The 24,406-nt window shown below is 49.5% G+C and overlaps 1 protein-coding gene and 1 pseudogene across 1 annotated transcript in view; both read right to left on the reverse strand.

The window, feature by feature from the left end:
• Nucleotides 1–1,065: 1,065 nt before the first annotated feature.
• The window catches only part of LOC149431399 (uncharacterized), a 33,156-nt gene continuing 9,815 nt past the window's right edge, over nt 1,066–24,406 (reverse strand). Inside the window, exons 2-8 of the mRNA XM_089665634.1 lie at nt 17,892–18,321; nt 15,914–16,075; nt 10,386–10,604; nt 10,147–10,293; nt 9,818–10,058; nt 9,365–9,529; nt 1,066–7,411 (exon numbers count right to left, since the gene is read on the reverse strand). Coding sequence (XP_089521760.1) covers nt 6,318–7,411; nt 9,365–9,529; nt 9,818–10,058; nt 10,147–10,293; nt 10,386–10,604; nt 15,914–16,075; nt 17,892–18,321 — 2,458 coding nt within the window. The 3' untranslated portion in view covers nt 1,066–6,317. The remainder of the gene's footprint in view (nt 7,412–9,364; nt 9,530–9,817; nt 10,059–10,146; nt 10,294–10,385; nt 10,605–15,913; nt 16,076–17,891; nt 18,322–24,406) is intronic.
• On the reverse strand, nt 19,422–23,491 carry LOC149431400 (uncharacterized; annotated as a pseudogene).

Raw genomic sequence — 24,406 nt, forward strand, 5'->3', positions numbered from 1 at the left:
CTTAGTGCGCCTCGTGTCCTCTAGTGACTCTGGTGCACCTCCACGTCTCTCAGAGATTCCCAGTGCGCCTCGTGTCCTCTAGTGACTCCGGGGCACCCCCACATCTCCCAGATATCCCCACTCCGCCTCGTGTCCTCTAGTGATTCCGGTGCACCCCCATGTCTCCCAGAGATTCTTAGTGCGCCTTGTATTCTCTAGTGACTCCGGTGCACCCCCATGTCTTCCAGAGATCCCCAGTGCGCCTTGTGTCCTCTAGTGACTCTGGTGCACCTCACAGTTGTCTGGCCTGCTACTCTCCACTCGCCGTTTGGGGATAAATCTGTGCTTCCCCCCCCATAGTGCTTGGTAAATCTGTTCCCCCCTATAGTGGTTGGTAAATCTCTGCAGAGATGGTCCCATCTGATTGTATGGGTGGCCCTTCCTGGAGAACGTTGACATCCTCCTGCTGACCAGAAGGTGACTGACCCCATCCAGCTGTCCATGTTCTGTATTAAACCAGCTGTGACCTGATTTCCAGCACGCAGAGGATTACAGGCGGTACTTTCACCTGCAGCTCTGCCCTCACCGGCCTCTCCGTGTCTCCCACATTCCAGGAAAACATTGACATAGACAACAGAATTACCACAAAGGCCGTTGTGTCATTTTATTGTAGAAAATGACCTTTATGGTTCTAATCTGCAAATGCTGTGAGCCGACACAACAAGACTCAGTCTGGTCAGGGTTTATCACCACCCACCCCTTCTGACCTTCTAGTTGGCCTTTCCTAGAAGCCAACACAGAGCTTGAGATCAAATTCCGACATCCCATTGCCTGAAATGTGCTATTCCCAGCAACGTCCTCATTCCTCATCTACAGTACGTGGAATACCTGCAAAGAGTGACATACGGCTACCGTATGTTGGGGGTGGAGGACTACTCTGAGGGTAAACCTGGCTATTCTCTGAGGAAGTGCCTTGGCATGGCCAATCCCAGTAGATACAGAACAGAAGCAGGTAGGGATTTCTTTGGAAGGTTATGAACCAAAGTCTTTGGGGACCTGGGAGGGGAAGACCACAAGTAAATACTCTTCTGTGGTTTTTACTGCTTTATTTACAGAACTTATTTCCATACAAGTTTTATATGTACAACACAAAATAGAAAAAAAAAAAAATCTGATGTTCCATACAGATGATCATCATGTAGACAAGTCAACTCCCCAACAATGTCCTAGTCTGATTCTCTGGCTGAGATGAGCTTGTGAGAGCTACGTGCGTGAAGAGTCTAACTGTTCCTCGTCCTTCCTGTATCCGACATGAGAAGATTCCTCATCCTCTACATTCATATACAATGTAATTGGGTGGCAAACATTCCAACCTGCAACTACATGATGTCCTGGTACATAGAAAACCTACCATGGGTCTTCTGAGGCCTACCCTACCATCGGGAGGTGTTTACATCCATGTACGTTTCTCTGGCCCTATAGTATCAATTGAAAATGAAATCCATGGAGAAGTAAGCCAGATGCCTAAGAAAGCCACACTGGTGTACAAACCGGATACGACTCAAGATCCCAGAGCTGCTCCAGATATACATTAAATGGCCAAAAATATGTGTACCCCTCACCATCACACCTATGTGACCTAGTAGGACATATCATTCTAAGACCCTGGCCATTATTATAAAGTCCCCCCTCCTTCCATGATCACTAATATGGAGTCCCCCTGGAACCCCCTGGGCAGTTGCCACTCTTCTCAACAGGCTTTCCACAAAATTTTGGGATGTTTCTATTGGAATGTGTGCTCATCAGTGAGGTCAGGTACTGATGTTGCAGGAGAAGACCTGTTGTACACATCGGACCTCACGTTGGGCACCAAAAAAATAAGACCTGGCTCGCAATTCATCCCAAAGGTGTTCAGTAGGTTGAGGTCAGGGCTCTGTGCAGGACACCCAAGTCCCTCCACACCAAACTGGTCAAACAATGTCTTTATGGAGCTAGATTACAATTGGGGTTCCAGTTCACCTCAAAGGTGTTCAGTAGGGTTGAGGTCAAGGCTCTGTGCAGGACACTAAAGTCCCTCCACACCAAACCGGTCAAACAATGTCTTTATGGAGCTAGATTACAATTGGGGTTCCAGTTCACCTCAAAGGTGTTCAGTAGGGTTGAGGTCAGGGCTCTGTGCAGGACACCCAAGTCCCTCCACACCAAACTGGTCAAACAATGTCTTTATGGAGCTAGATTACAATTGGGGTTCCAGTTCACCTCAAAGGTGTTCAGTAGGGTTAAGGTCAGGGCTCTGTGCAGGACACTAAAGTCCCTCCACACCAAACCGGTCAAACAATGTCTTTATGGAGCTAGATTACAATTGGGGTTCCAGTTCACCTCAAAGGTGTTCAGTAGGGTTAAGGTCAGGGCTCTGTGCAGGACACCCAAGTCCCTCCACACCAAACTGGTCAAACAATGTCTTTATGGAGCTAGATTACAATTGGGGTTCCAGTTCACCTCAAAGGTGTTCAGTAGGGTTAAGGTCAGGGCTCTGTGCAGGACACTAAAGTCCCTCCACACCAAACCGGTCAAACAATGTCTTTATGGAGCTAGATTACAATTGGGGTTCCAGTTCACCTCAAAGGTGTTCAGTAGGGTTGAGGTCAAGGCTCTGTGCAGGACACCCAAGTTCCTTCACCCAAAACTGGTCACACCATGTCCGTATGGAGCTGGCTTTGTACACCAGGGACATTCATGCTGGAACAGAAAAGGGTCTTCACCAAACTGTTGCTACAAGGCTGGAGGAGCACAATTGTCTTTGATGGAGTGTTACCAAGAGACACCTGAACTCCATCCTTGGAGGGGGTCCACATACTTTTGACCATATAGTGTAGGATGACCTTTCCATCTGACTCCCTGCACAATCTTGCTAATATTCAGTCCTATCACAGAAGCTACGTCTAGTTTATGTTGGAGTTGGACTATCTTCCCAACATTCCAGCTCTGTCTCTGTATTCAGATCACTAAGGATGAAACCTACTTCCATGTTTTAACATCTCTAGATCTATCCACCAGCGTGATGATGTGTTCTCAACCTCTACCTACCTGTAGGATCATTCACCAAATGTCTCCTCTCCTGGTACAGTTCCACCGTTTTCCATGGAGATGGATGAACAAAGTGCCCCAATCTATTTCTCCAACTCGAATGACAACTTTGTCTCATAGAAAAAAAAAATGTCCTTAACGACCACCGCTCAACAGTGATAGGATGGTTTTTACACACCATAGTGGTGACGTCGTCACTGACACGACATGATGTGTGCTGAAGGTCTAGGTGAAGGAGAGTAGACTTCATAGATTAATTAGCAGCCATGACAGACTTCATGTATTTTTTTTTTTTTTTTAGATAAAGTGCTAAACGATTACTTTCAGTGGAAATACACGACATATGTTCAACGTGATGCTAAATTCATTGACCGGCACTGAGTCTACGTTGTGTGACCTCATAAACCATACTGAAATACCTTAATGAATGAAACTGTCCAAAACTACACATGGAAAGCCGGATATGGAATATGAGGGACATCACAGGAACATGGAGGAGCACACCAACCAGCCATCGTCCGGTAGAAAGCTCTTTGAGTTTGTGGTGAAGTGTTTTCAGAGTTTGCCGGTGCCCGATGACTTGGTGGTTTTTTTCTACCTCATTGTATCTGTTCTCGGCCTGTGTGTTCAAAAGGGGGGCTGAGACCTTGTTGTCTTTCATGTCTTTGTAGGGCGATCCCATCTCCCTTCAGGAGTGTCTTGGTGAAGAAGGTGAGGGGTATGTTATGCCGGGAGGCAATGGCGTTACATCCCTTCAGAAAGACTCCGGTGTCAATGTATTATGATGGAACTATTCACTTCTCTTATGAGCTGGAGTAACCAGGCAGTGAGAGACCTGCAAGGGTAAATGGCTTGTTCAGAGCCAGCAAGTATTGATAAATACCAGGCAAGACGGACATTGGCTTTGACATGGACAGTTTTTAAACAGTTTGCAGACTGAAGAAATTCGTTTCCCAGCAAGGATAATGGGCAGAAAAGAAGAACATAGAAGGGATGGATGATCGGAACTGAGAATTGGGTTCTAGATATTGGTTAGAGCAGAAAGAGGGAGGCCACACACCTTGGGATAGACATCTTGTTATAGGAGAAGTCACCAAGGTTGAAACACGGGTTCTAACAAATGCAGGATGGCTTAAACAGGCGAGGAACTAGGTAGGTCTACAACACTGGGCATTGGTGGATAGCTTGGTCTGAGGGACAGCTGTGCAAAGACGGTCTGCAACATTGGGAATTGGTGGATAGCTTGTTGCAGGGGACAGCCATACAAGGTAGGTCTACAGCATTGAGCATTGGTGGATAGCTTGATCTGAGGGACAGCCATACAAGGTAGGTCTACAAGATTGGGCATTGGTGGATAGCTTGGTCTGGGGGACAGCCATACAAGGTAGGTCTACAACATTGAGCATTGGTGGATAGCTTGGTCTAAAGGACAGCCATGCAAGGACGGTCTACAACATTGAGCATTGGTGGATAGCTTGATCTGAGCAACAGCCATACAAGGTAGGTCTACAACATTGAGCATTGGTGGATAGCTTGGTCTTGGCGACAGCCATACAATGTAGGTCTACAACACTGGGCACTGGTGGATAGCATGGTCTGGGGGACAGCCATACAAGGTAGGTCTACAACACTGGGCACTGATGGATAGCATGGTCTGGGGGACAGCCATACAAGGTAGGTCTACAGCATTGGGCGTTGGTATATAGCTTGGTCTGGGGGACAACCATGGAAGGTAGATCTACAGCATTGGGTGTTGGTATATAGCTTGGTCTGGGGGACAGCTATGCAAGGTTGGGTTTACAACAGAGCTTCAGGTTTCTAGAAGAACATTAAAGGCCAAGAAGCAACATCTGTGGGAATTTAGGATAGACAAAAGTGTTGAAGTCTTCATACAACCGAAAGTTCCATTATTGAGGAACATACATTTTCCACTCTCTCAGAACACGAGAAGATCTCGCAGATTGCTACTGATAACAGAATGATTAGAATGGGAAGAGCATTAGTGGTGTTCGGCAACATCCTGCAAAGGCAGTTTATACAATTGGGTGAGCAAGGACTATACCGTATATCTGCAAGTTGGTGCTAAAAATCTGCAAATTATCAGTCATGAGATACCAAAAGATACTTTACAGAGCCTTAGCAAAGCAAAAGAGGACAATTTGGGGTTCTGATTTCTTGGGGAACAAGGATAGAAGTTAATGGGGGACAGCCATACAAGGTAGGCTGTCCCCCACAACAATCCAATCAGATGTACAGTACATTCAGTGTATGAGCCTGCTACCAACTGGGGTGGTCATGGAAATAAATGAGCAATACGTAAAGAGTTGGGGTTCATGAGATAGGGAACATAATCAGCTTAACAAAGGATCCCTTCTGCGCAATCCGTAGTGTTGTGGATATTCCCGGAAAGAAGCTAAAAGAATAGACAGTCCAGGGTAGACATTGGACACCTGGAGACCCAAGAAGAAACCTCATGGAATTTGTGACTCTTGAAGAAACACAGGAAAGATAATAACCTGGAAGAGGCCAGGGAAAAGGGGGGAGCCTGGGAGATCCAAGGGGGTGCTTAAGAATTTGGGACAGATACAGAAAAACTGAGATTTAGAAAGAGTGGAGTGAATGAGAAGATAGAGACATCAAGCACACAGAATGTGGGCAGGGGGCCTTGTGTCTACTGAACATGTACTCCGTCCACCTTGCATTGTTCCTTTGCCATCCATGTTGTACACCTCCTAACTGCAGCTGGACCGTTGAGCCTCTATTGGGGGTCATCAACTGGCGTGTGTGTGGAGAACCCAGTAGACACCTCACTATAAGATTCTTCTTGGAAGTGGTCCAATGTCCTGGCTCATTATCTAAGGGTTTGGAATGTCCTGCTCATTTGTTCAATGATAGTCCTGAAACTCCTATGAAAGGTTTTTCTTGTTGTTTTTTTCTGTTTTTGTGTATAAAGCTTTGCACGATGAGTAAGGCTTGGTTACCCTCTAAACAGTGACAACCTCATGTCTACATTTAAGGAAGATCACACTACGTGCCCAGGGGAAATGGACCAGTTGTTGAGCTTTTGCTTGCGACAGGTCATGTCCGGGAGAGACGATGGAACTCGAGAAAGGCAGTGTTGGCAGAAATAACCACATTAGACTACTACTGGTTCTTGGATTGTGCTGGCAAATGATGTGCATGGATCAGAAGGCGTTCATATTGTATTGTGGCCCTGGAAGGAGTTGTCCATTTCTCAGGCCATTCATTCATTACATGTTTGAGGGAAGCTTCGGCTTAGCAACGTCCATGTCAGGGCTGAAGACCACCGATCCCTTACGAGATGGCCCTGGAGGTCGTGCTGAAGAAACAGGAGACTGTGGAGTGACTGAGCCACTGATTGAAGATGCAGATAAAGTGAGGGACCCTGTAGGCACCTGCGTTGTGTGAGTTGGAGGTTTAACAAGCGTTACAGACACAGATGGAGAGGATTTATTACTAATGGATCCTGGAGAGTCCACGGCTTGTGGAGAGGCTGCAGTGTCCTGCTGCTGGGCTACTCTGTTGGGCAGTGAAGGCTGAGAAGCAGAAAGGAACCGGACATCCTGCGACAGTCTCCCAATGGGCAATCCTTGTATGCTCCTGTGTTTGACGAGCTGTTGGGGGGAACTGGCTGCTTGCTGCATTAGCAGAGAAATGTGAGAACCACTTGCTCTAGACAGACTGTAGTGCAGAGTCCTGCCAGAAAGAGGTCCTGCCACCACCTGAGAGCTCACAGGCCCCGCTGATTGCTGCAAAACAGAGGTGGATGCTGAAGTCCCACGTGACCGGGAAAGCTGCACTTGTGAATTCATAAGTGGTTTTGCCAGGGAAGCGGGCTCCACTCTCTGAATCTGGCAAAGCCGGGAGGGAGGAACAACAGCACCCTGTTTTTGGAGGCCACTTGGGGAAGAGGGGGAGATCCCAACTGGAGTTTGCAAATGGGACTGGGCACCAGATGGAGAACTTACAGAAGGCGGCCTGGACCCTCCAATATTGGGTTGAGACCTTCGGGCCTGGCGGCTGGCATACGCAGTCTCAGGTAAAGATGATGGGGGCAGGAAGACATGTGCCTGAAGGTTCTGATGGGTGAGAGCGATGGCCACATTAGTGGTGGCTGCAGCAGTCTGCAGAGGGGCATGAACCAGGGGCTCCCAGATGAGAGTCTTATTGTGTCCAGGATCCCGCATTGTTCCCAGTGTCTGCAGATCCTGGATGTTATGAGCCATGTCTTGATCATGTTTCACAATTTGCTGAATGATCTCATTATTCACCGAGCCTGTGCTGTTCTCTGCACGTTTACGGAGCAGGATGGAGTTCTTCTTACCTGGGGAGGAGATGGACACAAGGAAAGGAATGTGATGTCCGAGGGGAGGCCAGGGGCAAAGGACAAGGCAGCTAACAGAAGATACAGACAGGTTTGCTAAGAAGACCTAAAAGGTAGATGGAGGCTGATGGAGAAAGAGATGCCGAGAGCAGGAAGGAGCAAGAGGGAAGGAAAAAGGAGGCGGAAATGTGAAATAAAGAGGTCAAGTCTGGATGAGGGCAGATGGAGAACATGTAGACAGAGGACAGATAAATGAAGCAGAGCTAACCCGGGGGTCCGTCTACAAGACTGGGACACACACGGGCCTGGGGGTCCTATATGAGAATGGCTGAGGGAGCAATATAATATCATGGAGGAGATCAGGAGGACGTAGGAGGAGGGGAATACAGAGAACACCAAGGGAATGGACATTCAGCTGGTTCAGAGGGTGACAACAGGGTCAGGGGTCACAAAGTGGCGAGTGATTGAAAAAAGTGGATACAGGATGGGATGTATTGTGGGGGATGGGATGAATTATGGGGGGGGGGGTGCTGGATAGGATGATTTATGGGGGTTGGGAGATGGGACGAATTATCCGGGGGAGGGGATTGTGCTGGATAGGATGTATTATGGGGGATGGGGGTTAAGATGTATTATTGGGGGATTGAGGGGGGGGGGGGGTGCTGGATGGGATGTATTATGGAGGGACGGGTGGGATGCTTAATGGGATGTATTATGGGGGAATGGTGCTGGATAGGATGTATTATGGGGGTATGGGATGTATTATGGGGGGGATGCTAGATGGGATGTATTATGGAGGGATGGGGGGGATGCTAGGTGGGATGTATTATGGAGGGATCTGGGGGGGGATGGGATGTATTATGGAGGGACGGGGGGGGGATGCTGGATGGGATGTATTATGGGGGAATGGGGGGGGGGGGGGGCGGGACGCTGGATAGGATGTATTATGGGGGGGATGCTAGATGGGATGTATTATGGAGGGATGGGGGGGATGCTAGATGGGATGTATTATGGAGGGATGTGGGGGGGATGGGATGTATTATGGAGGGATGAGGGGGATGCATTATGGAGGGATGGGGGATTGGATGTATTATGGAGGGATGGGGGGGATGCTAGATGGGATGTATTATGGAGGGATGTGGGGGGGATGGGATGTATTATGGAGGGATGAGGGGGATGCATTATGGAGGGATGGGGGATTGGATGTATTATGGAGGGACGGGGGGGGATGCTGGATGGGATGTATTATGGAGAGATGGGGGGGATGGGATGTATTATGGAGGGATGGGGGGGATGGGATGTATTATGGAGGGATGGGGGGGATGGGATTTATTGTGGAGGGAGGGGGGGGATGCTAGATGGGATGTATTATGGAGGGATGGGGGATGGGATGTATTATGGAGGGATGGGGGATGGGATGTATTATGGAGGGATGGGGGGGGGGGTGGGATGTATTGTGGAGGGACGGGGGGGGGGGGGGATGCTAGATGGGATGTATTATGGAGGGATGGGGGGGGGGGATGGGATGTATTCTGGAGGGACGGGGGGGGGATGCTAGATGGGATGTATTATGGAGGGATGGGGGGGGGATGGGATATATTGTGGAGAGACGGGGGGGGATGCTAGATGGGATGTATTATGGAGGGATGGGGGGGGGGGGATGCTAGATGGGATGTATTATAGGTTGACTAAACTGTAAAACGCTGCAGAATGGGGCAATAAGTGGCCAAGGAGAAGCTCCAGGCAGCTATGTGAAGGTCCAGATCGGATTCTAGGACTTCTCAGGGGCCCCATTCTGCAGTGTGAAGGGTAAGTGGAATGTCTGAGGAATGAACACAATCAGAGAGCGGCTCTGTCCCTCTGGAGTCGGTATGTGGCATGGTCATTATGATGGATCATTGGCTGTGCCTTCATTATACACTTGCAATGCATTTCTCCAACTCCTGCACCCACCAATCCTGTCCAGTCGGTCCATGGCGACCGTCTCAAATGCCCGTCTCATCATTGGGTATTCTTCCAGGACCTCGTTGAAGTTGTCCACAGAGAGGGAGTAGAGGCGGCAGTAGGTGTCAGCGCGTACACTCGCCGTCCGGCGTCCACGGGTCAGCAGGCAAATCTCTACAAAAAGAGAAACTCCGATCAGCCAAGGCATTCCAACGGACTGACCCAACAATCTGTTGTTTCTATGGTGGACATCCCTTCAGTCTCCCGTGGGCCATGTGACTGAGAAGTAACCCTAAATGATGTCCACACCAACCAGCCAATTCTCCTGCATGGCACTGGAAGCACGAATGCAAGATCCTGATTGGCTGATGTGGTCACCATGAGGAGTTTTAGGATCTACAAACACCGTGACTCCCAAATAGTCCTTTCCTCACGGACACAGCCAAACCAGATGTGACTTACCGCCAAAGTAGGAGCCATCGGAAAGTTTGGTCTCCTTGCTGCCCCGGGTTAGGATGCTCACCACCCCATGCTGGATAAAATACATCTTCTTCCCCACTGTGCCCTCACGGATGATGTAATCTCCGGGCTGGAACACTTCAAAGCGGAGCTTGGTCAACATGGCGGTCACAAAGTTGGGGTCAGCGTTGGCGAAAAGAGGCATGTTGGCAACAAGGTTGCGGCAGTTGAAGTTAACAATCTCCTTCATGACAAAGAAAGATGAAGAGTTATGAGGAGGAAGCCCTGAAGATATGTGAAGTGTACGACTTGTTCTTCATAGACCACCTTACCTCTTTGAGAGGTTCGCTGAGTTCCCCGAGGATGTTCTCCTCATCGAACATCTTGCCCTGGTAGCGGTGCTCATAATACTCGTGAATTCTCTGGCGTGTGTCCGGGGGCAGTTTGTGGAAGGACATGTACTGCTCCACCTGTTTGTACTGTGAGGGACACAGAAGAGACATATGGAAAGTTACTTGGATGCGGCTTACCTTCTGTACTTCATTCACCGCTTCCCTGAACTTCTACCTACCTTCTCCTGGTATTGCCGGCGAGACGAGTCCAGAGACTGGATGAGGGCTGTAGCATGGCCGATAAACATAGCATAGCAGGTGGCCCCCACTATCATACTAAGCATGGTGAGCCAGACATCAGTCATCCCCTCCGGAGCCTGCTGGCCATAGCCGATGCAGAGCATGTGGCTCATTGCCTTAAAGAGGGCGTGGGAGTACTGCTTGCCCCAGGACTCGTTCTGGTGAAGGAGAGATATGACATCAGAGATATGACATCACAGGTATGACATCAGGCACAGGACACTCATGCCATGTCTGGGGATTAGTATTGTTTTCCGGAGTGTCACATCTGTGCTACCACAGGCCTTTCAAGGAAGTTGTTCATGGATGACCATATATGGTCAGAGAATGCCCATGCTCAAACATACATACATGTGTGGTGACACAGATAACATGCTAATTACAGGTGTCATCCAATCATGACCTCACCTCAGACAGGCCACGCCTCCAACAACCTGTGTATCTGAAATGGCTCCTGTCCAGGTAGATTTGGAAGCTGCCATTGCTGGTTGCAGGCACTGGGGTTGTCATCACTATCTAGAGATCATGCAGCCAGTGAAGTCCAAAAAGTCTGAACTCCTGTCCAGTAATCGCAGCTACTCAGAAAGGTTCACAATAACATACAACACTGATCATACTTAACCCGGACATACATGCACCGCTCCTTAATATGCAGCAAGCATGCACTGACTCCATGCAGATTCCATGCACAGTCACACACCGCATACATATGACATGCTTATCCTCATCTGTGACCTTCATCACCAACATGTTCCATGCAGTGGATGCAGGCAAGCAGCAGGCCCTATTGCCCTGCATGCGGCAGGCGCAAACCTGCACACACTCCATGCAGCCGGCGTGCTCTAGCACATGGGAGAGATGCAGAAAGGGAGGAGACCACCATACCTACAGTGACATGAAATGGGATAAACATCTGGACAGCTGTAAAACGCATCTGTTAATTGTCTGCATCTACATTACCTGTGCAAGCACTTATCACGTGTATATGGTGAGTTCTGCCACGTGTGTGAGAGCGTCAGAGCATAGAAAAGGGGGCATCCACCCATAGGACCATCATGTGTAGGAACAGGACTTTCAGCACCGTCAGTGTGACCCCAGTGACAGCAGTGTGGTCATGTGGTGACTGTACAACTACCTATGTCAGGCATTCTCACCCAGGGTTCCTCCAGAGGTGATCCGAGGTTCCTCTAGAGGTTGGCCAATGTTCTTCCAGAGGTTGTCCAGACGTCCTCCAGAGATTGGCCAGACGTCCTCCAGAGATTGGCCAAGGTTCTTCCAGAGGTTGTCCAGACGTCCTCCAGAGATTGGCCAGACGTCCTCCAGAGATTGGCCAAGGTTCTTCCAGAGGTTGTCCAGGCGTCCTCCAGAGATTGCTAGGGGTTTCTTGAGCTTCTGACCTCCTATCTTATGGGCCTTCATAGTTCCAGCCTTCCCACTGACCCCCAATGTAAGGGACATTCTTCCCACTGACCCCCAATGTAAGGGACATTCTTCCCACTGACCCCCAATGTAAGGGACATTCTTCCCACTGACCCCCAATGTAAGGGACATTCTTCCCACTGACCCCCCAATGTAAGGGACGTTCTTCTCACTGATCCCCAATGTAAGGGACGTTCTTCCCACTGACCCCCAATGTAAGGGACATTCTTCCCACTAATCCCCCCAATGTAAGGGACATTCTTCCCACTGACCCCCAATGTAAGGGACATTCTTCCCACTGACCACCAATGTAAGGGACATTCTTCCCACTGATCCCCAATGTAAGGGACATTCTTCCCTCTGACCACCAATGTAAGGGACATTCTTCCCACTGACCACCAATGTAAGGGACATTCTTCCCACTGATCCCCAATGTAAGGGACATTCTTCCCTCTGACCACCAATGTAAGGGACATTCTTCCCTCTGACCACCAATGTAAGGGACATTCTTCCCACCGATCACCAATGTAAGGGACATTCTTCCCACTGACCCCCAATGTAAGGGACATTCTTCCCCCTGACCCCCAATGTAAGGGACATTCTTCCCACTGATCACCAATGTAAGGGACATTCTTCCCACTGACCCCCAATGTAAGGGACATTCTTCCCACTGACCCCCAATGTAAGGGACATTCTTCCCACCGACCCTCAATGTAAGGGACATTCTTCCCACCGACCCTCAATGTAAGGGACATTCTTCCCACTGATTTCTAATGTAAGGGACATTCTTCCCACTGACCTCCAATGTAAGGGGCATTCTTCCCACTAATCCCCCCAATGTAAGGGACATTCTTCCCACTGACCCCCCAATGTAAGGGACATTCTCCATACTGACCCCCAATGTAAGGGACATTCTTCCCACTGACCCCCAATGTAAGGGACATTCTCCATACTGACCCCCAATGTAAGGGACATTCTCCCCCCTGCCCCCAATGTAAGGGACATTCTTCCCACTGACCCCCAATGTAAGGGACATTCTTCCCACTGACCCCCAATGTAAGGGACATTCTTCTCACTGATCACCAATGTAAGGGACATTCTTCCCACTGACCTCCAATGTAAGGGACATTCTTCCCACTGACCCCCAATGTAAGGGACATTCTTCCCACTGACCCCCAATGTAAGGGACATTCTTCCCACTGACCCCCAATGTAAGGGACATTCTTCCCACTGACCTCCAATGTAAGGGACATTCATCCCACTGACCCCCAATGTAAGGGACATTCTTCCCACTGACCCCCAATGTAAGGGACATTCTTCCCACTGACCCCCCAATGTAAGGAAGGTTCTTCCCACTGACCCCCCAATGTAAGGGACATTCTTCCCACTGACCCCCAATGTAAGGGACATTCTTCCCACTGACCCCCCAATGTAAGGGACGTTCTTCTCACTGATCCCCAATGTAAGGGACGTTCTTCTCACTGATCCCCAATGTAAGGGACATTCTTCCCACTGACCCCCAATGTAAGGGACATTCTTCCCACTAATCCCCCCAATGTAAGGGACATTCTTCCCACTGATCACCAATGTAAGGGACATTCTTCCCACTAATCCCCCCAATGTAAGGGACATTCTTCCCACTGACCCCCAATGTAAGGGACATTCTTCCCACTGACCCCCAATGTAAGGGACATTCTTCCCACTGACCCCAATGTAAGGGACATTCTTCCCACTGATCCCCAATGTAAGGGACATTCTTCCCACTGACCCCAATGTAAGGGACATTCTTCCCACTGACCCCCAATGTAAGGGACATTCTTCCCACTGATCACCAATGTAAGGGACATTCTTCCCAATGACCACCAATGTAAGGGACATTCTTCCCACTGACCACCAATGTAAGGGACATTCTTCTCACTGACCCCCAATGTAAGGGACATTCTTCCCACTGACCCCCAATGTAAGGAAGGTTCTTCCCACTGACCCCCCAATGTAAGGGACATTCTTCCCACTGACCCCCAATGTAAGGGACATTCTTCCCACTGACCCCCAATGTAAGGGACATTCTTCTCACTGACCCCCAATGTAAGGAAGGTTCTTCCCACTGATCTCCAATGTCAGGGATCATTTCTCCTATAACTGTCACTGAATTAATTTTAGCAGTGGTTCCCTGAGGCCTGCAAGTTATTCCAAGGGCTTCTCTGGGGTATAAATGTTGGGAAAGGCTCTGGGTGGTCACATGACTGTGGCACTACTAGCATGGTGTGTGAAAGCTGCATTTTATACAGAGAGATGGAGCCTTGTGTGGGATGGTTGGACGATCAGCACAAGGGATGACATTTGTATAGTATTAGCACTGGGAGAAGGTAAGGTCGGGTGCAGAGCTGAACTTTCCCTGGAAAGCACCCATGTTCTAAAAATAATCCACGTAGTGACTGGTTACCTGCGACTTAATCTCCATGTAACCTGCAGATGACTGACATTCACTAATGAGCCTCAGCTGTCATCTAATAATGAGGTGACACAAAGTTCCCTCTCTGGAGATGACGGGTTACATGATGATCCCGCACTGACAGCTGCTGCCTCCTCGTACACCAAGTACACCTCAGAGTGGCAGCACAGGAGCCCAACAAGGCATGATCCTACAAGATGGTACTGTACTTCCCTGATACCTGGAGGACACCTGAGAGTGGCACCACAGGAGCCCAACAGGGAGGCCAAGGCATGGTCCTACAAGATGGTACTGTACTTTCCTGATACCTGGAGGACACCTGAGAGTGGCACCACAGGAGCCCAACAGGGAGGCCAAGGCATGGTCCTACAAGATGGTACTGTACTTTCCTGATACCTGGAGGACACCTGAGAGTGGCACCACAGGAGCCCAACAGGGAGGCCAAGGCATGGTCCTACAAGATGGTACTGTACTTCCCTGATACCTGGAGGACACCTGAGAGTGGCAGCACAGGAGCCCAACAGGGAGGCCAAGGCATGGTCCTACAAGATGGTACTGTACTTCCCTGGAACCTGGAGGACACCTGAGAGTGGCACCACAGGAGCCCAACAGGGAGTCCAAGGCACACTCCTACAAGCTGGTACTGTACTTCCCTGATACCTGGAGGACACCTGAGAGTGGCAGCACAGGAGCCCAACAGAGAGGCCAAGGCACGCTCCTACAAGCTGGTACTGTACTTTCTTGATACCTGGAGGACACCTGAGAGTGGCAGCACAGGAGTCCAACAGGGAGTCCAAGGCACGCTCCTACAAGATGGTACTGTACTTTCCTGATACCTGGAGGACACCTGTGAGTGGCAGCACAGGAGCTCAACAGGGAGGCCAAGGCACGCTCCTACAAGATGGTACTGTACTTTCCTGATACCTGGAGGACACCTGAGAGTGGCAGCACAGGAGCCCAACAGGGAGGCCAAGGCACACTCCTACAACCTGCTACTGTACTTCCCTGATACCTGGAGGACACCTGAGAGTGGCAGCACAGGAGCCCAACAGAGAGGCCAAGGTATGGTCCTACAACCTGCTACTGTACTTCCCCGGTACCTGGGGGACACCTGAGAGTGGCAGCACAGGAGCCCAACAACTGAATGTACAAGGGGAGTACAGGGAGGCCAAGACACAGTCCTACAACCTGGTACTGTAGTCCTCCATTACCTGGAAGACACCTGGCTGGTTAGATTATCCCCCAAGATAATGACGTTTTTCAGACCCTCCTAAACACAGGAGCTGCAGATGTCCCATGTCCAGGGTCCCCTTCATGCTTGTATTGGGGGGTCCTTCAGTGACAGTCACAAGGCAGAGATAGAGAGCATCAGGAACACTGTGTGATGAAACAGCTCGGCGAACGCTGAGCCAGGAACGTCAAGAGGAGACATCTGGCCAATTCTAATCACCAACAAGTATGTTGGAGCCGAGCTATGCGCCGGGGAGAGCGCCAAATCATTGTTTTTTATGGTTCGTTCTCTTGGCTGGGGGGGGGGATTTAACCCCTTATTGTGAGAAGCGATGACATGGATGAGATAAGAGGATCAGAACTTACCACCATCTTGTTGATGTAGACCCAGCAATCCTCCGGGAAGTCCTGGAGCATCGGAACCAGAAACTGAAGGCAGCCGTCCCAGTGACACAACAGTAACATCATCCCGATCAGGTTAAAGATTCGAACCACCGCGCTGGCCAGGTCATAGGTCATGTGGAAGATCTGACCAACACCAAACAAAGAGCAGTTGACTGTTTAGAAACTCTCCTGCTGCCCAATATTAAAGTGTACCTCTAGGCAAAACCTTTTTTTTTTTTTTTTTTAGTTGTGTTTAGAGTGGGGAAGGGTTGGACTCTCTGTCAAGCGCGTGTTGCTGCCTGTATCCCATTGGGGAGATGCACCCCTCTATTTGTACCGGTGACCATTATCACCGAGAAAGAACAGGAGGGGAAAACCAAAATTGTAGAGTTGTCTTCATATCAAGAGGAGAGAAGAAATTGTTCAATGGGGACAACTGCCCAAGAGGGGAAATCCCCTCACTTTGGGAGATTTCCTCCAACTTCCTGTGTCTTTGGGACAGGAAGTGATGGGATGTTTCCTCGACGGTACACACTAAAAAGAAACTTTTCACCCTTCCATACATGTATTTCTCCCTGGTCAAAACTTCTCACGCCACCCCTTCCACCAAATCCCCCTCATCGTGCCGTAAGACATTCATCAAACCCATCCAGTGCTAGAGGTGCCTACTGTTCCCATTCTGGACGTAGAACCAGTTCTGGGACATTAGGAGCCCGAAGTAGCAGGGAGGAGTCATTGGTTGTTAAGAGGCCGGCACCCACCTAACAACCAGTGACTTATCCTGCTGTCAGGGGGCTTTCAGATTCTGAGAAGCTACCCACAACCACTGGGCCAATGTTGTGAAGAAGATGCCCTTGTCATCTTCCATCAACAGTGGGATAAGGGGTGACCCCAACCTCTCTGGAAAAGTGCCCCCACCCCCCCTGTTGAGGGCCTGTGGCCTGGTATGGTTCGCTCGGGGGTGGGGGCACTTGCTCATCCCCCCTTTCCTGGCCTGACGGACTGCAAGCTCTGAAAAGAGCGTGGTATGGATTTTTTGGTATGGGGCTCCCTTCAAAATCCATACCAGACCAAAAGGCCTGGTATGGAGTTTGGAGGGGACCCCAGGAATTGTTTTTTCTTTTTGGCATGGTATCCCCTTCAAAATCCATACCAGACCCGAAGGGCCTGGTATGGATTGAGGGGAGGGCACTGTTTTTGTTTGTTTGGCTCTTTTGTTTATATTCTGCTGTCAGTGAGGATGACTCATTGTTAGGAAGCTGGCGGGTGCTGGCTCCTTAACAACCACTGACAGCAGGGATGAGTCACTGGTTGTTAGGATGCAAGCGGGTGCCAGCACCTGACAACCAAAGCCCAGGAAACTTTGGTTAAAAAAAAAACAAAAAAACAAGGAAATATCATCACTGTTTTGCTCACTGTTCTCCTTGCTGGAGAGGAAGCTGTCTCTGAAGACCTGCAGTGCAAAGATTCCTCTGCTTCATCTATTTTCTAGATGTTTTTCTTCCACCTCTCTCATTACCCCACCGGTCATCACATCACCAGTCTTTGGGGGGGCAACTCTGCCATGAGGAGGTAAGGCCCTACTCGTTTACAAAGATGGCCACCTCCACACAAAGACACAGTGTAGACCAAGGCATGGATAGTCAGTAATGGGGAAAGATCAGTTGAAGAGATCCTTCAGGCACAACTGGTGCCTTTGTCCTCTGCCTGCCTTATTTGGGCACGGCTTCAACAGTACAGGTCCTCTTTAATAGACAGTACCTGAGATGTTGGGGTCCTGTAGACAAGTACAGGTAAACATTAAGCAGAATATTTATATAGAAAGAACCTTCTGTTTGTCTGCAGTTCCCCAAGACAACAACCAACAGCCACTGGGCACTGGACATTACAAAAACCATGAAGGAGCAACCTATTGCCATCAGGTCGATATACTGCATGCATACATCCTCTGAAGTCTCACCTCTTCCCATTGGTGGATATATCGGATGAGCCGGGAGAGTCGAAGGAGTCGGAGGAGACTAAGAATCTTTGTAAACCTGACGATTCGTAAGGCCCTGGCTGTCTTGTACACTTCAGAGTCTACTTGGGTCTCCAGGTCCACGATGAGGAAAATGTAGTCCACAGGGATGGAAGAGACAAAGTCCACCAGAAACCAGCTCTTCAGATACTTCATCTTGATGGTGTGTGGATCCAGAATAATCTCCGTGTTGTCCTCCACCACAATCCCCGTCCGGAAATTTAGAACTAGGTCAGCCAAGAAAAAAGTGTCGGAAAGGACATTGAAGACGATCCAGGGTGGGGTGTTCTCATCCTTGAAGAAGGTGATTCCCACCGGCAGAATAATAAGATTCCCAACCATAAGGAGCAGCATGATGAGATCCCAATAAAACCTGGACAGAGGTGACAAGGCAAAGGCGGAACATGGACAATGACAGGGTGATGGATGAAGGAGAAATATGGACAACGGGGAGACAGATAGGAGGGATAGATAGTGAAGGTGAGACGTTCACACAGGATATGGACAGAACCAAGAGGGATATACCGGGGATTGGGGAGATCAACCATTGAAGAGATGAACAGATGAAACCAGACACAATATATACACCGAGGTCACAATCAACACATGGGAATGGGGCAAAGTTGAGGACATGAGGAGCAGCAGGGGACAGCAAGAAGAAAAAGAAAATACTTTTTAATTCTGTTCAGACGATTTATAAATCTTTCACAGTCAACGTGGTTAAAGTATACGTAACAAAAACCCAACATCTTTACCACAAGTATACACAATATGAGCAAAAGTATGTGAACCCTCTCCAAGTGATGGAGTTCAGATGACTCCAGTGAAAGGTCATGTTAATACTCCATCATACAACATGTAGACAAATGTGTTCCTCAAGCCTTGTGATAACTGTTTGGTGAAGGTCTTTTCCTGTTCCACCATGACTATCCCTGTGTACAAAGCCAGCTCCATGATTTGACCAGTTTGGTGTGGAGGAACTGGAGTGTCCTGCACAGAGCCCTGACCTCACCTGTACACCTTTGGGATGAATTGGTGGGCCAGGGCTTCTCATCCAACATCAGTACCTGACCTCACAAATTGGCACAAATCCCCATAGACACCATCCAATATCTTGTGGAAAGTCTGCCCAGAGGAGTGCAGGATGTTAGGCCCATAAATATAGCAACTCCATATTAATGGCCATGGGTGGAAAGAGGAGGCCAACTTTATATTAATGGCCATGGAGGAAGACAACAACTCCATGGAGGAAGGAGGAGGACAACTTCATATTACTGGCCATGGAGGAAGGAGGACTACTTCATATTAAGGGCCATAGTTTAGGATTGGGATGTCCTACTAGGCCATATAGATGTATTGGTCAGAGGTATGCAGATTGGCCATATAGTATATTTTTGGGGGGCAGCTCTGGGATCTTAGGTGGTGTCGTGTTTGTAGGCCAATGTGGCTATCTTATGTAGCTGGCTGTATCAAATATTATATGTACATGGATGCAAACAGATCCCGATGTTGGGGTAGACCTCAGAGGATATGTAGTAAGTTCTACACGTATCAGAGCATCATGTAGTAACAAGTTTGAATGTTTGCCCCCAATTACAATTACACTGTATATGAAGGAAGAGGATGAGGGATCCTTTCATGCCTGATACAGGTGGGATGGGAATAGCTAGAGTCTTCATGGATGTAGCTCTCACAAGCTCATCTCAGCCATGGTAGGGTAGACCTCAGAGGATGCATAGTTGGTCCTACAGTTTCCATGTATTAAAACATTGTGCACACCGACTGTGAGTCAGGTCTTGACCAGTTTGGTGAGGAGGAATTCAAGTGTCCTGCACAGAGCCCTGACTCAACCCTACTCAGTATCTTTGGGATGAATTGGAACGCCGAAGGTGAGCTGGGTCTTCTCATCTAGCATCAGTACCTGACCTCACAAATGGGCACAGACACCCTCCAAAGTCTTGTGGAAAGTCTTCCCAGAAGGGTGGAGGATGGTATAACCACAAGAGGGACAGCTCTATATTAATGGCCATGGTCGAGCGTGACTCCATATTAATGGCCATGGTCGGGTGTGATTCCACATTAATGGCCATGGTTGAGGTAAATCCATATTAATGGCCATGGTTGAGGGTGACTCCATATTAATGGCCATGGTTGAGGGTGACTCCATATTAATGGCCATGGTTGAGGGTGACTCCATATTAATGGCCACGGTTGAGGGTGACTCCATATTAATGGCCACGGTTGAGGTAACTCCACATTAATGGCCACGGTTGAGGGTGACTCCACATTAATGGCCATGGTTGAGGGTGACTCCATAGTAATGGCCATGGTTGAAGGTGACTCCATATTAATGGCCATGGTTGAGGGTGACTCCACATTAATGGCCATGGTTGAGGTAACTCCATATTAATGGCCATGGTCGAGGGTGACTCCATATTAATGGCCATGGTCGAGGGTGACTCCATATTAATGGCCATGGTTGAGGTAACTTCATATTAATGGCCACGGTTGAGGGTGACTCCATATTAATGGCCACGGTCGAGGTTGACTCCATATTAATGGCCATGGTCGAGGGTGACTCCATATTAATGGCCATGGTCGAGGGTGACTCCATATTAATGGCCATGGTCGAGGGTGACTCCATATTAATGGCCATGGTTGAGGGTGACTCCATATTAATGGCCATGGTTGAGGTAACTTCATATTAATGGTCATGGTTGAGTCCATATTAATAGCCATGGTTGAGGGTGACTCCATATTAATGGCCATGGTTGAGGGTGACTCCATATTAATGGCCATGGTTGAGGTAACTCCATATTAATGGCCATGGTTGAGGGTGACTCCACATTAATGGCCATGGTTGAGGGTGACTCCACATTAATGGCCATGGTTGAGGGTGACTCCACATTAATGGCCATGGTTGAGGGTGACTCCATATTAATGGCCATGGTTTTGGAATGAAAAGCTCATGGAGGTGTGAAGGTCAGGGGTCCATCTGGTGTACGTTGGTGTTTCCATAAGAACATTGGCTATCATTGATGATGCAGAAGGGGTACATCCAGTCCTGTGTATTTACAGTAAATTCACCGATATCGCCTTTCCATAGATACCGAAATGTCATGTTTGATGGCCCCCGCCACGATGATCCTGCAGGAGGATAGAACGTCTGAACCATTACGGTCACCACCTCGGTATTTCCCATAATCCCACCAGACTTTCCATAGATACCGAAATGTCATGTTTGATGGCCGCCGCCACGATGATCCTGCAGGAGGATAGAACGTCTGAACCATTACGGTCACCACCTCGGTATTTCCCATAATCCCACCAGACTTTCCATAGATACCGAAATGTCATGTTTGATGGCCGCCGCCACGATGATCCTGCAGGAGGATAGAACGTCTGAACCATTACGGTCACCACCTCGGTATTTCCCATAATCCCACCAGACTTTCCATAGATACCGAAATGTCATGTTTGATGGCCGCCGCCACGATGATCCTGCAGGAGGATAGAACGTCTGAACCATTACGGTCACCACCTCGGTATTTCCCATAATCCCACCAGACTTTCCATAGATACCGAAATGTTATGTTTGATGGCCCCCGCCATGATGATCCTGCAGGAGGATAGAACGTCTGAACCATTACGGTCACCACCTCGGTATTTCCCATAATCCCACCAGACTTTCCATAGATACCGAAATGTCATGTTTGATGGCCCCCGCCATGATGATCCTGCAGGATAGAACGTCTGAACCATTACGGTCACCACCTCGGTATTTCCCATAATCCCACCAGACTTTCCATAGATACCGAAATGTCATGTTTGATGGCCCCCGCCACGATGATCCTGCAGGATAGAACGTCTGAACCATTACGGTCACTACCTCGGTATTTCCCATAATCCCACCAGACGATCCTGAAGGAGCATGAACAATGCAAAGGAAAGGAACCACCATGGCTGCCGCCTCTGCGTTCCTTCCCACAATCCCGAGCCATTGGTACCATTCAAATCTGACTATCCTGGAGAATAATATTCGAATAATCTCACCGTGAAAATCTGATCAATAAATTCCCTTTAATAAACGCAAAAATATTCCACCTCATGTGACACAACAGGACGTTCACGGAGACGAGACATCTCACCACACTCACAGGACAATCTGACCGTGAGGACTTCAGATCTCCAGCAATGAAGTCGTGCCGTGGCCTGGTGATTGGACAATTTAGGTGGGTCCTCAGGAGATTGTAGAGTCAGATTGTAATGTGTATGCTGTCCCTATCAGCAGGATCAGGCCTGTACGCCTGGAGGTCTCAGACATTATTGTATCCTAGATTTCTCCAGGGCTCCAGTGATATGAGCCCCCGGCGGGGCCCCGGGGTATCTTCAGGTCATCTGGGATGAGTAACAGGAGATTCTGGCTTTAGTTAAACCCTCCAGTCGTAATGAAGAGAAGATTAGCCGGCAGCGTCTTGCGGAGAAACGATGACTTTCAATCTCCACACACGCAGATTACAGCGGCTCATTGATGGAGCTGATTAGAGGGTGCCAGGGACAGCGGCGAAGGAGCCAGGGACAGCGGCAAGGGAGCCAGGGACAGCGGCGAGGGTGCAGGGACAGCAGCGAAGGAGCCAGGGACAGCGGCGAGGGAGCCAGGGACAGCTGTGAGGGCGCCAGAGACAGCGGTGAGGGAGCCAGAGACAGCGACGAGGGCGCAGGGACAGCGACGAGGGAGCCAGGGACAGCGGCGAGGGTGCCAGGGACAGCGACGAGGGAGCCAGGGACAGCGACGAGGGAGCCAGGGACAGCGACGAGGGAGCCAGGGACAGCGACGAGGGAGCCAGGGACAGCGACGAGGGAGCCAGGGACAGCGGCGAGGGCGCCAGGGACAGCGGCGAGGGAGCCAGGGACAGCGGCGAGGAACAGCGGCGAGGGAGCCAGGGACAGCGGCGAGGACCTTGTTAGCAGGCAGGGAAGGTGGAAACGTGGAAGAGGAGGTTCAGGATGACAATGGCGAATGAAGAAGACATATCGCTCACCTGAGTCTGCCCGTGAGGCGGGTCTTTATCTGCTCACCCGCTGTGCCGTGACCTCTGCCTGTCCTCCTCACTCTCTACACCGTCTGTATGGAACCGCCGAGGAGAAGACAACGCCAACATGCCTCGAAAAAACCGATAACGGGTTGTCTATAGAACCCAGGTGCCCAACCTGCAGCCTGAGGGCCACATTCAGTATATGATGTGTGGCCCTCAGACCTCAGCAGTCTGTAGTGAGAACATCGATTGGGGTAGACATGTGCGGGGCCAAAATTTTCATTTCATTCGATAATTGAAGAATTGTTCCCTATCTTCGCCGTTCGTTTCGTACCTTCGCCGTTCGTTTCCTACCTTCGCCGTTCCTTTCATACCTTCGCCGTTCGTTTCCTACCTTCGCCATTCGTTTCGGGTCTTCGCCGTTCCTTTCGTACCTTCGCCGTTCGTTTCGGGTCTTCGCCGTTCGTTTCCTATCTTCGCCGTTCGTTTCGTACCTTCGCCATTCATTTCGGGTCTTTGCCGTTCGTTTCCAATCTTCGCCGTTCGTTTCCAATCTTCGCCGTTCGTTTCGTACCTTCGCCGTTCCTTTCGTACCTTCGCCGTTCCTTTCCTACCTTCGCCGTTCCTTTCCTACCTTCGCCGTTCCTTTCCTACCTTCGCCGTTCCTTTCCTACCTTCGCCGTTCCTTTCCTACCTTCGCCGTTCATTTCGGGTCTTCGCCGTTCCTTTCGTACCTTCGCCGTTCGTTTCCTATCTTCGCCGTTCGTTTCCAATCTTCGCCGTTCGTTTCCAATCTTCGCCGTTCGTTTCCAATCTTCGCCGTTCGTTTCCAATCTTCACCGTTCGTTTCCAATCTTCGCCGTTCGTTTCGTACCTTCGCCGTTCGTTTCGTACCTTCGCCGTTCGTTTCGTACCTTCGCCATTCATTTCGGGTCTTTGCCGTTCGTTTCCTATCTTCGCCGTTCGTTTCCAATCTTCGCCGTTCGTTTCGTACCTTCGCCGTTCGTTTCGTACCTTCGCCGTTCGTTTCGTACCTTCGCCGTTCGTTTCGTACCTTCGCCGTTCGTTTTGGATCTTCCACTGCCCAGGGTTGTGGGAAAAAGGCCCATCTAACCCCAGCCCCTGCAAAATCTCTGAAAATGAAACTTTTGTTTGAAAAATCGGATGAATCGTGGGAACAATCGAGAACGTTCTGATAGGTCATTGTCCTTCACCTCCCTGAGGACGATCCAGAACGGTGTGATAGGTGATTGTCCTTCACCTCCCTGGGAATGATCCAGAACATTCTGATAGGTCATTGTCCTTCACCTCCTTGGCATTGATCCAGAACGTTGTGATAGGTCATTGTCCTTCACCTCCCTGAGGACGATCCAGAATGTTGTGATAGTTCATTGTCCTTCACCTCCCAGGGAACGGTCCAGA

This window comes from Staurois parvus, unplaced genomic scaffold (assembly GCF_062004578.1).
Source record: "Staurois parvus isolate SC_StPar_1 unplaced genomic scaffold, SC_StPar_1.0 ptg002280l, whole genome shotgun sequence".
Taxonomy (NCBI): Eukaryota; Metazoa; Chordata; class Amphibia; order Anura; family Ranidae; genus Staurois; species Staurois parvus.